The sequence below is a fragment of the Chlorocebus sabaeus genome, chromosome 18 (genome assembly GCF_047675955.1).
Source record: "Chlorocebus sabaeus isolate Y175 chromosome 18, mChlSab1.0.hap1, whole genome shotgun sequence".
Classification (NCBI taxonomy): domain Eukaryota; kingdom Metazoa; phylum Chordata; class Mammalia; order Primates; family Cercopithecidae; genus Chlorocebus; species Chlorocebus sabaeus.
The window spans coordinates 64,408,060-64,426,032 of NC_132921.1; the positions used below are offsets into that span (position 1 = coordinate 64,408,060).

At 39.4% G+C, this 17,973-nt stretch overlaps 1 protein-coding gene across 2 annotated transcripts in view; it reads left to right on the plus strand.

The window, feature by feature from the left end:
- The window catches only part of SMCHD1 (structural maintenance of chromosomes flexible hinge domain containing 1), a 148,451-nt gene that overhangs the window by 51,981 nt on the left and 78,497 nt on the right, over positions 1 to 17,973 (plus strand). For both annotated transcript variants that reach the window (XM_007974511.3, XM_037982471.2), the window contains exons 18-21: positions 10,392 to 10,469; positions 10,549 to 10,668; positions 14,967 to 15,111; positions 17,343 to 17,439. In XM_007974511.3, coding sequence (XP_007972702.3) covers positions 10,392 to 10,469; positions 10,549 to 10,668; positions 14,967 to 15,111; positions 17,343 to 17,439 — 440 coding nt within the window. The remainder of the gene's footprint in view (positions 1 to 10,391; positions 10,470 to 10,548; positions 10,669 to 14,966; positions 15,112 to 17,342; positions 17,440 to 17,973) is intronic.

Consider the following 17,973-nt stretch of genomic DNA (forward strand, 5'->3'; position numbering starts at 1 on the left):
TTGCCTTTTCTGCCTTTTCGAAGTTACTCTCAGCTGGGCTTGGTGGCACGAGCCTATGTACCAGCTAGTCGGAAGGCTGAGGCAGGAGAACTGCTTGAGCCCAGGAGTTTGAGGCCACAGTGAGCTATAATCACGCCACTGCACTCCAACCTGGGTGGTAAAGTAACAGCCTGTCTCTAAAAAATAAAATAAAATAAATCACACAGAAGCCACTCTCATTCCTTCATCTTCAAAGCCAGCAGTGCAGCACCTTCCATGACCTTCCTGCTTCTGTTTTTTTTTTTTTTTTTTTTGAGACACAGCGTTCTTGTTGCCCAAGCAAGAATGCAAATGCATGATTTAGGCTCATTGCAACCTCTGCCTCCTGAGTTCAAGCAATTCTCCTCTCTCAGCCTCCTGAGTAGCTGGGATTACAGGTGCATGCCACCACTCCCAGCTAATTTTTGTATTTTTAGTAGAGATGGGGTTTCATCATATTGGTCAGGCTGGTCCCTGCTTCTATTTTTAATAATTTTATATATATATATATGTATAAAACACATATTAACATAAAATTTATCAAGTGGCATTAAGTACATTCATATTGTTGTGCAACCATTACCACTGTCCATCTAAAGCATTTTTTCAACATTTCAAACTGAAACTCTATAGTAATAACTCTTCACTCCTTTCTCCCTGCCCTGATAACTACTTTTTAACTTTCTATCTCTGAATTTGACTCTTTTAGGTACCTCATAAAAATGGAATTATATTTGTCCTTTGTGTCTGGCCTGTTTCACTTAGCATAGTGTGTCAGAATTCCCATTCCTTTTTAAGGTTGAATAATATTCCCTTGTGTATATATATACCATATTTTGTTTATCCATTTGTTTGATGGATACTCAGGTTACTTTCACCTGTGGTCTATTGTGAAGAATGCTCCTGTGAACATTGGTGTACAAATAGTCCTTTGAGTCCCTGCTTTTGTTCATTTTAGATGTATTCCCCAAAGTGGACTTGCTGGGTCATATTATTATTTAATTTATTGAGAAACTACCATACTGTTTTCCACAGTGGTCGCCCCACTGTACATTCCAGTTTCTCCATGTCACCCACACTTGTTATTTCCTGTGGGTTTTTTGTGGGGGGCGGTTAATAGCCATCCTAACGGATATGAAGGGGTATCTTACTGTGGTTTTTCTTTTCCCCTTTTTCCTACTAAAGATTATTGTGGTTTTGATTTGCATTTCCCCAATATTCAGTGATTTTGAGCATCTTTTTGTGAGCTTATTGCCATCCGTATATCTTCTTTGGACAGAGGTCTATTCAGGTCCTTTGGCCATTTTTAAATATTGTTGTTGTTGAGTTGTAGGAGTTCTTTATAATCCTGGATATTAATCCCTTATCAGATAAATGATTTACAGATATTTTCTTCCACTCTGTGGGCTGCTTTTTCACTTTGTTGATGGTAACTGTGATGCACAAAAGTTTTCAATTTTGAAAAAACAATTAATCTCTTTTTTCTTTTGTTGCCTGTGCTTTTGGTGTCTTATCCAAGAGATTGTTGCTAAATTCAGTGTTATGAAGCTTTTCCTGAATGTTTTTTCCTTACAAATTTTATAGTTTTAGCTCTATGGTTACTACTTTGATCCATTTGACCTTAACTTTTGCATATGGTTAACTTCTTTTCATATGGAAAACTTCTTTTGCCTGCCGATACCCAGTTTTTCCAGCACCATTTGTCAAAGACTATATGTTCTCTATTGAACTGTTTTGGCCCACTTGTTGAAAGTCAGTTGTCCACATATGTGAGAGTTTATTTCTGGGCTCCCTGTTCCCTAGGTCTATATGTCTGTTCATATGCCCATGCTGCACTGTTTTGATTACTGTAGCTTTGTAAGTTTTAAAATCAGGAGGTGTGAGTGCTCCTACTTTATTCTTGTTTTTTAAGATTGTTTTGACTATTTGGGTCTATGGAGATTACCTGTGAATGTAGGATGCGTTTTTCTATTTCTGCAGAAAACACCATTAAGATCCTGGTAGGGATTACAGTGAATATGCAGATCATTTTGAGTGTTACTTTTACCTTAAAAATTGTAAGTCGTTCAATCTGTGAACATGGTTTTGTATGTGTAACTTTGCTGAGTTTAATAGCTATACCAGGGTTTTTTTAATGGATTATTTAGGTTTTTCGCATATATGAACATGTCATTTATGAACGGAAATAGCTTACTGTTTTCCAAAGTAGATGCCTTTGATTTCTTTTTCTTGCCTAATTGGTCTGGCTAGGATTTCAAATACTATGTTGAATAGAAGTGACTAAAATGGGCTGGGCAAGGTGGCTCAAACCTGTAATCCCAGCACTTTGGGAGGCCGAGACGGGTGGATCACGAGGTCAGGAGATCGAGACCATCCTGGCTAACACTGTGAAACCCCGTCTCTACTAAAACATACAAAAAACTAGCCGGGCGAGGTGGCGGGCGCCTGTAGTCCCAGCTACTCGGGAGGCTGAGGCAGGAGGATGATGTGAACCCGGGAGGCGGAGCTTGCAGTGAGCTGAGATCCGGCCACTGCACTCTAGCCTGGGCGACAGAGCGAGACTCCGTCTCAAAAAAAATTAAAAAAGAAGTGACTAAAATGAGAATCCATGTCCTGTTGCTGATGTTAGAGGAAAAGCTTTAAGTCTTTCACAGTTGAGTATATGTGATGTTAACTGTGGGTCTTATATAAGGCCTTTATCATGTTGAAGAAGTTTCTATTCCTTGTGTAGTGTTTTTATCATGAGATAGTATTGTTTTCCCAAATGTTTCTCTGCATCAGTCCAGATAATTATGTAGGTTTTTTCCTTTGTTCTCTCAAAGTGATGTATTGCATTGATTGGTTAGTTTTTGTTTTTTGAGGTAGGGTCTCACTCTGTCACCCAGGCTGGAATGAAGTGGCACAATTGTGGCTTACTGCAGCCTCGAACTCCTGGGCTCAAGTGGTTCTCCCACGTCAGCCTCCGTAGTAACTAGGACTACAGGCATGCTCATTGCACCCAGCTAGTTTTTTTTTTTCTTTTTATCAGTGGATGAGAGTTTTTTTTTAAATGTTGCCCAGGTTGGCCTCAAGCACGTAGCCTCGCCTCCTTATGCACCAGGACAGCTGGCCTGAGCCATCATGGCTCTCTCTCTCTTTTTTTTTTTTTTTTTTTTGTGGTGGAGACAGGGTCTACTATGCTGCCCAGGCTGGTCTCAAACTCCTGGCCTCAAATGACCTCTTGCCTCAGTCTCCCAAAGTGCTAGGATTACAGACATGAGCCACTGCACATAGCCTAGATTGTTTTTTATTTGTTGAGCCATCCTTGCATTCCAAGAATAAATCTCACTTGGTTATTGTGTATAGTTTGGATATTTGTCTTGATCCCTGGTGTTGGAGGTGGGACCTAATGGGAGGTTTTGGAGTCATAGGTTCTGATCTCTCATGAAGGGCTTATTGAATGAGTTCTTACCCTGTTATTTCCCATGAGAGCTGGTTGTTAAAAAGAGCCTGGCACCTCCCTCACTCCTCTTTTGCCATATGACCTCTGCATACACTGGCTCCACTTCACCTTCCACTATGAGTGGAAGCAGCTAAGCAGCCTTGGGCTTTCATCCAGATGCCTAGTCTTCCAGCCAGCAGAATTGTGAACCAAATAAACATCCTTTTCTTATAAATTATTCAGCCTCAGGTATTCCTTTACAGCAACACTAAATAGACTAAGGTGAGTTCTTTTAAAATTGTGCTGAATTTGGCTTGCTAGCATATTGTTGAGAATTTTTGCATCAGTATTCATAAGGGATTTTGGTCTGTAGTTTCTGTTTTTTTTTGTTTTTTTTGATGTCTCTGTCTGGCTTCAGTATCAGATAATGTTGACCTCAAAAAATGAGTGAGTTAGGACGTGTTCTCTCCTCTTTAATTTTTTGGAAGAGTTTGAAAAGGATTGGTGTTTCCATTTATTTCTTAATCACTTGTAACCAGTCTATCACCAAGTATCACACTGAAGTACAGTTGACTGTTGAACAACATGGGTTTCAACTGTGCAGGTCCACTTACATGTGGACCAAATGCAGATTGAAAATACATTTTTGTGGGATTTGAAACCCACATAAACAGAGGCCAACTCTTCATATATGCAGGTTCTGCAGGGCCAACCACAGGAGTTGTGTGTGCAGATTTTGGTATACATATGGAATCCTGGAACCAGTCTTCTGCGTAAACCAGCGGACAACTGTATATCTTCATTCAGCCCATTCAAGTCCAAGTCATCATGGTCTCTCATTTTAACCATGTAGTAGCTGCCTCAATGAAAAGTCCTCTTGAATTCACTCTTGCACTGCTCCAGCTCATTTTCATTTTACCCCAAAGTGATTTTTTTTGAATTGCAGAACTGTGTATATCACTCTGTTTTATATTATTTCATCTTTAGTGGCCTAGGAAACTAGTCATAGCTCTGCAATACTCCACGCATGATCTGGCGCTTCCTCTCGCTCCAACTTGATCTCGTCCTCACTCACCATACCTCTAACCACAACTGTTTTCTTTTGGTTCTCATCAAACCCCAGTTTTCCCAACTCTAGACCAAATTTTGTTCCTTAAATGTGTCTTTCCCCTCTAGGACAGGGGTGGCAAACTATTTGGAAAGCATCAGGTAGTAAATAAATACTTAGGCTTAGAGGGCCGTAAGTTGTTTCTTATGATTACGTAAGTCTGTTGTTGTAGATGAATGCAGCCATTGGCAGTCCAGTAGTTTGCCAGTCCCTTTGCTCTACAAGATTAAAAACTCCAGGAAAGCAATGATTTTGTTTTCTTTACCCTTTTTCTAGTACTTTGTATATAGGAGGTAATTAAATATTTGTTGAATAAATGCTTCAAAAATCAGAAAGTTACTTGGGTCTTTTTAGAGAACTTCTCGTGGTGATTTGCTGTCTGATTTATAATTGCACCCTTTTTTAAAGCAAATATTGATAAGATGTTTCTAGAACATATTTCTTTCTCTATTGGTATAAGTTGAGAAATCCAGCAGTAAAAGGCAAATATAGGCATGCTTTCTTTAAGATACATCATAAACTGGCCTGGCCAACATGGTGAAACCCCATCTCTACTAAGAAGTACAAAAATTGGCCAGGTGTGGTAATGTGCACCTGTAATTTCAGCTACTCGGGTGGCTGAGGCAGGAGAATCACTTGAGCCTGGGAGGCAGAGGCTGCAGTGAGCTGAGATTGCACCACTGCACTCCAGCCTGGCAACAGAGTGAGACTCCATCTCAAAATACGTATATGTATTTTAAATTTTCATATCAATTTTATCGTTGACATAAAGGTTATTTAAGAGCAAGCTGTTTGATCCAAGTATTTTATAGTTTTGAGAGTTTCTCTTGGAATTGATTTCTAGTTTTATTCCACGATGGTCCAAGAAGTTACTTGATATGATTTTGATTTTTCAAAATGTATTGAGATTTGTTTTGTGGCCTGATGTATGACCTGTCTTGGAGAATGTTCCATTTGCTGATGAGAAGAATGTATATTCTGCAGAATAATGTATATTCTGCATATTGTTGGGTAGAATGTTGTGTAAATGTTTGCTTAGGTCCATTTGGTCTAAAGGCCAGTTTAAATCCAATGTTTCTTTATTGGTTTTCTGTCTCCATGATCCATCTAGTGCTATCAGTAGGGTGTTGAATCCGTCATTGTTGTATTGCTTTCTGTGTCTTCTTAGGTCTAGTAATGTATGTTTTATGAATTTGGGCACTGGTATTTGGTACATATATATTTAGAATTGTATCTTCATGTTGAATTGATCCCTTTAACATTATGTAATTTTTTTAACTGTTGTTAATTTATAGTTTATTTTATTTGATATCAGCTACTCTTGCTCACTTTTGGTTTCTGTTTGTATGGAATAGTTGTTTCCACACCTTCAGTCTATAATTGTCTTTATGAGTAATATGAGTTTATTGTAAGTAGCATTTAGTTGGTTCATTTAAAAAAATCCATTACTGCCAGTCTGTGTCTTTTAGGTAGAGCACGTAATCGATTTACCTTCAAGGTTAGTATTTATATGTGAGGTTTTGCTCCTATCATAATGTTGTTATCTAGTTGCTTTGTAGATTCTTTCTTTTTTTCCCTCCTTTCTGTCTTTGTGGTTTGGTGGAATTCTGTTGTGTTGCTATTTGATTTTTTTCTCTTCCTGCCTTTTATAATTATTTTATAAGACCTGTGAATTTTATACTCTCTTGTTTTTATGATGGCTAGTATTGACCATTTGTTTCCATGTTTAGAACTCCTTTCAGTGTTTCTTGTAGATCTGGTTTAGGGGTGGTGAATTTCTTCAGGGTTTGCTTCTCTGCCTCCATTTATGAAGCTTATTCTAGCAGGACACAAAATTTATGGTTGACAGTCCTCCTGCTCCCCACCCCCAGCACTTTGAAAACAGAATCCTACAGATGGAGCAGGATTGTAAAAAACAGAAAAAATAAAATCCCAGTCTCTACTAAGCTTGTAAGGTACCTGCTGTGAAATCCACTGTTAGTCTAATGGATTTTCCGTTACTGGTGACTGAATGCTTTTTCTCTTGCTGATTTTAGGATATTTTCCTTCACATTGACCTTAGGCAGTCTAATTGCTATACATTGTAGTGAGGCCTTTCCTGCAGTGTTTTTGCGTGGTGTTCTTTGAGCCTCTTATTCTTTGGATGTATAGATCTCTTGCTAGACAAGGGAAGTTTTCCTCGACAATTATTTCCTCAAATAGGTTTTCTTTTTTTTTTTTTTTTGAGATGGAGTCTTGCTCTGTTGCCCAGGCTGGAGTGCAGTGGTGCGATCTCGGCTCACTGCAAGCTCCGCCTCCTGGTTCACGCCATTCTCCTGCCTCAGCCTCCTGAGTAGCTGGGACTACAGGTGCCCGCCACCACGCCTGGCTAATTTTTTGTATTTTTTAATAGAGACGGTGTTTCACCGTGTTAGCCAGGATGGCCTCGATCTCCTGACCTCGTGATCCACCCGCCTCGGCCTCCCAAAGTGCCGGGATTACAGGCGTGAGCCACTGCGCCTGGCCTCCTCAAATAGGTTTTCTAAAGTTTTTGCTTTTTCTTTTCCCTTGGGATTACCTAGGATTTTGTTGGTTTGACTATTTTACATTGACCCATACTTCGAGAAGGCTTTGATCATTTTTTACAATTCTTTTTTCTTTATTTTGTCTGATTGATTAATTCAACAGATTTATCTTCACATTTTGAGATTCTCCTGCTTGGTCTAGTCCATTGTTTGCTTTCAACTGTATTTTGTAATTCCTTCCATGAATTTTTTAATTCCAGAAGTTCCTTTTTTAAAAAATAAAAAACTATGCCTTTGGTAAATTTCTTGTTCATATCCTGAATTTCATTTTCTTATTACTTTATATTAGTTTTCAGATATCTCCTGTATCTCTTAGAGCTTCTTTAAAAATCAGTATTTTAGCTGGGCATGGTGGCTGATGCCTGTAATCCCGGGAGGCTGAAGTGGGAAGATAGCTTGATGTCAGGAGTTCAAGACCATCCTGGACAAAACAGTGAGACACTCTGTCAAAAAATTATTTTTTTTTAATTTAACAAGTGGGCATGGCAGTGCAGACCTGTAGTCCCAGCCATTTAGGAGGCTGAGGTGGGAGGATCACTTGAGCCCATGAGACTGCAGTGAGCTATGATTGTGCCACTGAAATTCACCCTGGGCAATAGAGCCAGACCATATCTTAAGAAATAAAATAATCAGTATTTTGAATTTTTTATTTAATATTTCAAAGATTTCTTTTTGGTTAGGATCCATTGTTAGAGAGTTACTGTATTGCTTTGGAACTGTCATAGCACCTTTTTAAAAAATGTTTTCTGTATTGGGCTCATTTCCTTTGCATGTGGAGTAGTAGTTGCTTATTTTTATTTTTGAATTTACTTTTGTTGGGGCAGGACTTATTTTTTCCTTGACAATGTGTCTATGATGTATGTTTAATAGATTCTTTTGACTTTGCTTCTTGGGTGTATTCAGTGACATAAGTTATGTATGATTTCCTTGTTTATAAATAGCCTTAGTGTGGTGGCTTTCTGCAATGCTGGCTATTGTAATAATGTATCGGGCGGGTGAGCAGTCTCAGGGCTTCCTGTGTAGCTGCAGTGGTATGGGCAATTGTGGTAGTAGAGGTGGTGGCAGAGCTTGTCTCCTTCCTGAGCACTGCATGATTGTTTTAGCAGATGTTTTAATGGGCTGTGCAGGTTGGCCTCCTGTCCAGTATGTGGTGCTAGAAGGTAAGAGCTGGATGCAGCTGTTGTAGTAGCATTTATGGGTTACCTTTGTTAACCAGAAGTACTCTGATGTCCTAGATGATGAACTGGGTTGTGTTAACTTCCAGGGGTCCCAGTCCTGTGCTCTGCCCCTGAGGCAGTTGGGGAGGACAGAGCTAGGCAGGGCTGGGCCGGAGAATCCTGCATTTTGGCCACCTCAACAGTGGACACAAGCACCAGCCCTTGCAGGGGTTGCAAGGTAGTTCTCAGGCCCCTGAAGCAATGCTCCAGGGAGGAGCAGAGCAACCAAGGCCTTGCCAAAGATCCAGCACGGGGAAAGTGGGGTTGCTAGGGCTCTACAACCTGGCAGGTGATAGTGGCACCTGGTTCTCTACAGTTTTGATCTGGTTGAGTTCCCTCCTACCGTCTGCTACTGGCAGCAAGCTGAAATAGCCAGCCAAGTCCCAGGCAGTCTGTCCTCAGATTGTGAATCTGTCTCAGGCTGCAAAACTTCCTGCCAGGGACAAAAACCAGGCTCCAGGCCATACCCCTCCCAGTCTGGCTCTGCAAAGCAGGGGCCCCCAATTCTCTACCCATGGCTGGGGCCCATGTTACGTTTGCCTCTCAATTCTGGTTGTGGAGGCTGCTCTCCTCAATAATAGATCACAAATCTTAGTCTGGAGATTCTCCATACCAGTGACTGCCACCTATGCTGGCTGGCAGGTTTCTGTGCAGCCCCCTGTGACTTAGGATTGGGAATGGCCTCCTTCTATTTGCACCCACTGGGTCTAGGAGTATGAGTGGAGCACTTCCCACTCTCCCCAGTGCTCTCCAAGTCAGATCCAGTGCTTGGTAGGGCCAAGGAGCTCCCACTGGCTTCAGTTGCTCTCTCTCCTTCTCACACAGAGGATTCACTCCCAGTTTTTCATGGGACATGCAGTGCTGTTGCCTACTGAAGTGTTCAAAGTATCCAAAGTTTCTTTTGCTTTTTTTTTTTTTTTTTTTTGAGACAAGGTCTTGCTCTGTTGCCCAGACTGGTACCTTCATAGCTCACTGCGGTCTTGACCTCCTGGGCTCACGCAGTCCTCCCATCTCAGCCTCTCAGGTAGCTGGGACTAATTAGCCGGACCATGCCCGGCTAATTTTTAAATATTTATAGAGACAAGCCATCACTATGTTGCCCAGGCTGGTCTCAAATTCTTGGCCTCAGCCTTCCAGAGTGCTGTGGTTACAGGCATGAGCTACCACACTGGGCCTGTTATGCTTTTTTTTTTTTTTTTTTTTTTTTTTTTTTTTTTTTTTTTTTTTTTTTTGAGACGGAGTCTCGCTCTGTCGCCCAGGCTGGAGTGCAGTGGCCGGATCTCAGCTCACTGCAAGCTCCGCCTCCCGGGTTCACGCCATTCTCCCGCCTCAGCCTCCCGAGTAGCTGGGACTACAGGCGTCCGCCACATCGCCCGGCTAATTTTTTGTATTTTTTAGTAGAGACGGGGTTTCATCGTGTTAGCCAGGATGGTCTCGATCTCCTGACCTCGTGATCCACCCGTCTCGGCCTCCCAAAGTGCTGGGATTACAGGCTTGAGCCACCGCGCCCGGCCTCCTGTTATGCTTTTATGTTGAACTCCTGTGTTCCTTCTTAGGTAAAAGTTCACAGTTTGAATACACTATTGTACTGTTTCCAAGTGGGTAAGGTTGACTACTTTTCTCTCTCTCCCTGTTTTTGGTCTGTGTGGTCATGTTACCTACCTGATAAACATTTCGGTTTTGTTCATGAATTGCCTTTTAAAAAATTCTGGGTTTTTGAATATTTGCATTATATAATTCTAGAGTGGGCAATAAATAAGGAATTTTTTGGAGAGGTCGTGTTATTTGTCTATTCTGTTGTCTTCCTTTCTCTTTAAATAGTAATTTTAAATAAAGTCAAAGAGTTTACAAGTAAAGACTTGAAATAAAGAGATTTTAATGAATTGAAGAGTTAACTTTTATTATTGCTGTTCATTTTCATAGGATAGCATTAGATCTTTTGAAGCTTCAAAGCAGGTTTTAAAATACAGCAAATAGGTATTTGGTGCCAATGTGACATTGCATGTTTCATGTTTTATGTTAAATTTCTCAAGACAGTATTGTTTCTTTTTTCTTTTATTAAGCTTCAAGTGGAAATAAAGAGATTATTTCGCATATTAGTCAACATGGAGGAAAATGGCCTTACTGGTTTAAAAAAATGGGTGAGTTCTTATTCTGAATGTTAAAAAATACATTGGTATTGTGTTGACTTGATTTTTAATTTCTTCTTAATTTATCCAGAAAACTTTCAGAAGTTGGGGAATTATACCTTGAAATTACAAGTTGTGTTGAATGAAAGTAATGCAGACACTTATGCAGGGAGACCGCTACCATCTAAAGCAATTAAGTTTTCTGTTAAAGGTAAGCAAAACAGTAATATATAATTATATATGTTAAAGGTGGCATTTTAAATCCAAAAAGAAAAGAGAGATAAGCCAATAAAAGATGTTTGAACAATTGGGTAACCATTTCGATTTTATTTTATTTTATTATTTTATTTTGTTTTGTTTTGTTTTGTTCTTTCTTACTTTGAGTTGGGGTCTCATTCTGTCACCCAGGCTGGAGTGCAGTGGCACAATCTCGGCTCACTGCAACCTCCGCTTCCTGGGTTCAAGTGATTCTCCTGCCTCAGTCTCCCAAGTAGCTGGAATTACAGGTGCCCTCCACCGTGCCTGGCTTTTTGTATTTTTAGTAAAGACAAAGTTTCGCCACGTTGACTAGGCTGGTCTTGATCTCATATCGTCTGACGATCTACCCGCTTCAGCCTCCCAAAGTGCTGGAATTACAGATGTGAGCCACCACGCCCGGCCCATCTTGATTTTTAAATAGCTTTATAAGTCTGCTTGATAATCATATTCTTTCTGAATTTTGAAGACATTGTTTTCTACTTTTCATCGTTGCTGGTAAAGTCTAAAACTGTCCTGATTCCTGACCCTTGGCTTATGGCCCCTCCTCCCCCAAAATGTTCTCTGTTCCCTAATCCTCAAGTGTTTAGGGGAATCCCAGTTTCTGAAATATTCAATTGTATGATTTAGTGTGGGCCTGTTTTTATCTAGTATCATCCAGCCATGTACCTCATAGACCCTTTCAGTCTGGAAATCTCTGTTTTATTTTCTGGGAATTTTTCTTGAATCACTTTGATTTTTTCTCCTCTCCTCTCCTCTCCTCTCCTCTCCTCTCCTCTCCTCTCCTCTCCTCTCCTCTCCCCTCCCCTCCCCTCCCCTCCCCTCCCCTCCCCTCCCCTCCCCTCTCCTTTCTCTTCTCTTCTCTTCTCTTCTCTTCTCTTCTCTTCTCTCTCCCCTCTCCCCTCTCTCCTCTCCCCTCTCCCCTCTCCCCTCTTCTTTCTTTTCTTTTCAATGGAATCTAACACTTGCCCGAGCTGGAGTGCAGTGGCACGATCTCAGCTCACTGCAACCTCTGCCTGCCAGGTTCAAGCGATTCTCCTTGCCTCAACCTCCCAAGTAGCTGAGATTACAGGTGCCCACCACCACACCTGGCTAATTTTTTTGTATTTTTAGTAGAGACGGTGTTTCACTATGTTGGCCAGGCTGGTCTCGAACTCCTGACCTCATGATCCGCCGTCCTTGGCCTCCCAAAGTGTTGGGGTTACAGGCATGAGCCATCACCTCTGGCCCCTTTTCTTTTTTGGAGATGGTATCTTGCTCTGTTGCCTAGGCTGGAGTGCAGTGGTGTGATTGCAGCTCACTGCACCTAATTTTTTTTTTTTTTTTGGAGATGGAGTTTTGCTCTTGTTGCCCAGGCTGGAGGGCTGGAGTACAATGGTGTGATCTCGGCTTACTGCAACCTCTGACTCCCAGGTTCAAGTGAATCTTCTGCCTCAGCCTCCCAAGTAGCTGGGATTACAGGCATATGCCACCATGCCCAGCTAATTTTGTATTTTTAGTAGAGATGGGGTTTCTTCATGTTGGTGAGGCTGGTCTTGAACTTCTGACCTCAGGTGATCCACCGGCCTCGGCCTCCCAAAGTTCTGGGATTACAGATGTTAGCCACCACACCTGGCCCTGTGTAATTTTTAAAAAACATTTTTTTGTAGAGACAGGGTCTCACTATGTTATGTTGCCCATTCTGGCCTCAGACACCTAACCTCAAGCCATCTTCCTGCCTCGGCCTCCTAAAGTGCTGGGATTACAGGCTTGAGCCACTGTGCCCAGCCTGTTCTTTTTTTCTAAAACATCTAATGTTAAGATGTTGGATTTCAGGATTGGTATATTATTTTTGTTTTTCCTACTTTCCATCTCTTGGTTTTGTTTTACTACCTTATTGGAGATTTTCTTAACAGCTTGATGTTCTATGCTATTTTTTCCTTTTTGCTACCATTGTTAGTTTCTAAAATCTCTTTTAAAATAATCTTGTTAAACAATTCCTTAAGCATTCTCTTCCTACTTCATGAATTTAGTATCTTTATTCTCTGAGGATATTAATAATAGTGGGGTTTTTTAATAGCATTTTTCCTGATTCATAGTTTATTTCCTCCATATTGCTTTTTTTCCTCCTTGTCTTTATTAGATATTCTCTTGTATAATTAGTGATTTGCTTACATTGAAGAATAGGGCACTTAAAAACTTAAATTTCCTTGGGGGAAGTTATGATACGAGAATTTTTAGGTCTTATCTCTTTGGCTGTTTCCATTCCCCAGAGTGGAGCCTTTCAGTCACCTGCTAAAAGGGTAAAGACGTAGCTGCCAGCATTTTGGGAACCAACCTGGGAAAGACCATTTGTGTGTGTTTGTGGGAGTCCTCACATTTAGTATATAATTTTCCACTTGATTTTCCTATTTTCAATAAACACTTTCCTATTTTCAATGACACTTTTAAATTTAATTAGTTATATTTTAAAATACAGACAGGGTCTCACTATGTCACCCATGCTGGTCTTGAACTCCTGGGCTCAAGTTATCCTGCTTTCTTGGCCTCCCAAAGTGCTGAGGTTATAGGTTTGAGCCACCACGCCTGATCAGTGACACTTTTAGTAGTGGTGTGTCTCTCCGTTCTGGACCTTTTCTTCTTTCCCTAAAGAATTAACCTTCCATCTTTTGCTGGGGATGAGGAGGGTCATTGTCTCTCCGTTCTGGACCTTTTCTTCTTTCCCTAAAGAATTAACCTTCCATCTTTTGCTGGGGATGAGGAGGGTCATTGACTAGCCCATGCGTTGAAGGATGGGGATCTGCGAAACTGTTTCTCAAACTTACTTCAGCTAACCTTGTTTTATTTCAGTTTCACTACAACTTTCTACAGCCATCCCTGAGACTTTTGGGCATCTGATAACTGTGAATCAGATTCGGTCTCTGCTTACTTTGTTGTTTGAGTATTTGATGTTCTTAGGTCTTTCTGCTAAGTCAGTTACACTTACTCATATGTTCTTTGGCTTTCCAATTCTATTACTCTCATCTTTTTTCTTGTTTACTGCTTTTATGGAGTCATTGTTACAGGGTTTTTGGAGAGAACTGATCTAAATCTAAGTAGCTGTGATATCAAGAAGGACCACCGTGGAGTGGTTTTCTTTTTTTTTTTTAATGTTTTAGGAGACTTTTTTATACATAAATCTCTGTTCTTTTAACACCTGTGGAACATATTCATAAGATGGGTTTGCTGTAGTTTAAGCAGTTTCCTGTTGATGAATCATGTTGATTGTTTCCAAGTTTTTGGCTATTAGAAACCGTAGTGCTATTTGGTAAAAAAAATTATGCTGCTTTCTGTACATATGTTAGAATCTCCTTAGGGTGATACCAAGAAGTGGACATCCCAAAAGGCTATGCCAAGAAGTACCTTCACTTCTCACTATGAGAGTTCCAGTTGACTGCATGCTCATTCCTGGCTGAACTATGCATTTATTTAGCATAGTTGGTGGTGAAACTGCTTCTCTAATTTTTAGATTGTGTACCTCTTCTAGCCATTATTGGACATTGTATGCCATCTATGAATGCTTGTTAATTTACTATACCCATTTTAATAGTTTAAAGCTGTAGTTCTCAAATTTGAGTTTGTATCAGATTCACCCGGAAAGAAACATAGCTTGCTGAATTTCACCCTGAGTTTCTGATTCAGCAGGTTTGAGGTGGACCCTAGAATTTGCATTTCTAATAAGTTCTCAGGGGATGCTAAAACTTCAAGACTAGAGACCACACTTTGAGAACAGCCTATTTATAGGAGGGTTTCATGTAGTCTGAATTTTCCTTGTTACACATGTTGCAAATATTTTCTCGTGTGGAGCTTCTATTTAACTTCATCATGTATATCATTTTATAACTATTGAATATCGTGTTTTGCCTTTAAAGTTCTTTCCTATGAAAAGGTACAACGGCTGGGCATGGTGGCTCACGCCTGGGGAGGCAGGTGGGTAACTTGAGTTCAGGAGTTCAAGACCAGTGGGCAACATGATGAGACCCTGTTGCTACAAAAAATACAAAAATTAGCCAGGTGTAGTGGTACACACCTGTAGTCCCAGCTACTCGGGAGGTTTTTCCCAAGTGGATTGTCTGCATAATATATAATTTTTGTGCTGATTTTAAGATGTTATTTTTAGTATAGTCTAAAATAGATTTCTAAAATTTCTCATATAGAAATGGATCTGTTTTTGACCCCCAATGGATTTTCTGACCAATGTACTTGCTTTTCATTTCATTTTTGTTTTTGTTGAAGAGGGTAAGCCAGAGAAATTTTCATGTGTTCTTCCGGATCATCTTTTTCGTGTTGGAGTTCCATTTAATATCCCTCTGGAGTTTCAGGATGAATTTGGTCATACCACTCAACTAGTAACTGATATTCAGCCAGTTCTTGAAGCAAGGTAATTTGAAGGATCAATACATATTTGTCCTTTCATATTTGCTAAGCATTTGCTCTTTTTTTCAGCTTAATTTTTTTTGTGTGTAAGGTGTTCAACTTTAGTATTATTTAAAATATTAGTGAATTTTATTATATCTGAGTAATTTAGCTCCAAGCTATCCTCTGTGACTAGTGTCATATATAAATTGCTTCACTGAAGTTTATATTTTGACTGAATTTATTGCTGAAGTTAAGGTGTTTATGTCTTACTCCATGTTCTTTTGCAAGTATGATATAATGTCTCTTAATTCATTATTTGAAATACTTCATTCTGTGTCTTCTGTCATCACTGTTTTCTCTTTTAGGGTTCTTAGTTATTGGATGTTGGACCTTCTGTACTGAATCCCCAATTTTTTAAAAAAAAGTCCTCAATCTTTTTGTGTTTCTGTTTTACTTTCTGATAAATGTTCTCAACCTTGTGCTTACTACCTTTCCATTGAGTTTTTCCTTTCTGCTAATGTATTTTTAGTTGCCATGAGTTCTTTCTGGTTCTCTGAAATTTTTTGAAGACCCTCTTTTTGTTTTATGAACGTAGTACCGTTTTCACTGATAAAACAAATGGCTGGGTTTTTTTTTTTTTCCCAAGTTTTCTTTTGCCTATACAGATACTCTGTTGTCTCCAACTTAGTCGATTGCTTGTTCTTGGTCTCTAGAGATATCTGGTTATTGGTCGTCTGCTTGTAAATGAGTAGGAGACTGGAATGCAGGTGAAAGAGTGTGGAGAGGCTGTTGCCTGTGAGCTCCACTGTGGGATGATCTGTCTGGAGTACATTGTTGGGGGAAATCCTGTTAGTGTTTTTAGGTCTTGGGCTGGGCAGTTTCCTCAAAGAAGAATCTTCAGTCTTTTGCCTGGAGCGGAGAATAGTTTGGTTCCTAATCAAAGAACAGGACTGGGGTGGGAATTGGGGAGGAGAGGTCTCAGTATCCATATGCATTCGTTCCAGATTACCTCTTCTCTTCTTTTTAGTATTTCATTCTCATCCTCAACTTACCTCCTGTCCCTGGTTCAGAGATCTTCTGTTTTAACCTTTTCAGAGATTTATCTTTCACTCATCTGCCAGAGGCAGAGACGAGAGATCTGGAGATCTGAGATCTAAACTTTTCATCAGTCTTTTTGCTTGTTTGTTTAAACCTTTTCCTTTTGCCAATTCTGAACAGTACCTGGGCACTCTATGAGAGAGGTTGGTTTCTAGCTTTTTCTATTTCTATTTTATGATTCAGCTTTTTGGAGACTGCTGATACTTGCCACTTGTCTGTCCTGTTTTCTAGCAGATAAGTTTGGTTGCCCTGTCTCTGCTTCCTTTCTGTTTTTTCTTTATTTTTTCCTTTAATAATAAAATAAATCCCTTTACTGTCATATTAGTAGGATTTTAAGAGACAGTGAAAGTAGGTGTATATGTTTAATGTGCCATCTTTCCCAGGGGATTTATTTTATCTTGTGTGCCACATTACATCTTTTTTCAAATGAGCTTTACAGTTTATTCTGAAAATACCTGTAAACACTTAAATTCCATTCCTCAGAAAAATTAGGCTTTTCTCCATCATGGTATATTTTTTACTCTTTTCCCCTTTACCTTTGACAGAGTAAAATTTTGCCACTGCAAAGGTCTGCATCTGGTCAAATCTGATGAAATTAGCTTTGGAATCAGCTTTAGGAACCATATTACTCATGGGAAGTAGATTAGGTGATCTCGCCGGTTTATGTCCTCATAAGCCTGTCTGTTATTATTTGGACTTTTATCTAAATTGCCATTCATTTTAATAATAGATGCCCATAAGTCTCTAAAATCCCACTGGTGAAATATTTGAAAGAATTCATGTTAAATGCTGAGGACATCCTTAAACCTGGTTTCTTTGGGTATTTCCTTTTCTTAGGCTTGTATACATGGTCTAGCATTAGATTAGGTACTGCGTTGTATCTTTACTAATTCAATATGTGCTATTTTAATTTTACATTATACCTATTGTATCATTTTCAGTGTTTAACCCATTGGCATCACTTATTAATACTTGTTGGATCAGTTTTCTTTGTAAAAGAAATCCATTGGAATTTTTTTCTGTTTAGTTCTTTATGTATAAAAAATATTTTATTAGAAAAATAGACATGGCAGTGTTACATAGGAAAGCAAAAACACATTTGCAGCTTACTTGTAGGCAATTGAGGGGAGTTAAAAAATAATTTTTTTTCCCCAGTGGTTTATCTTTACATTATGAAGAAGTAACCAAAGGACCAAATTGTGTAATTCGAGGTGTTACAGCTAAGGGCCCTGTAAACTCTTGTCAAGGCAAGGTAAGCATTATGTATAGATCCTATGATACTTGTTAAGTATTTATTTCATATGGTAAGAATGAAATTGTAAATGAAAAGTGGAATGACCTATTTTTAAAAAACAGATGACAGTAATTGGGTTTTTAGGAATTTATCAGCATTATGCCACCTGACTTATCAGTTACATCTGTAAGAAAAATTGGCACATTTCCTACTGTTGTTGGTTAAACATGAATTAAATATTTTTCATCTGTCCCCATTATCGCTATTTCAGTTCTTTCACATTCAAAGTCATTTTTTTTGGCAGTTATCCAGGACTATGCCGTTTTGGTTTTTTTTTTTCTGTGTCTCTCCTACTGTTTCTGTCCACTTTTGAATATTTTTCTTAGAACAAAAATGACAATTAGAAATATGGGAAACTTCAGCTCACATCTTTAAACATATCACTTTGATATTTAGATAAAAGGAAGTGTTTGGTGAGAGATACAGTTAAGGAAGGAATCCTATGCATAGTTTGTTGGTCTAAAAAAAAAAAAACAGGGAAGCTAAAGATAG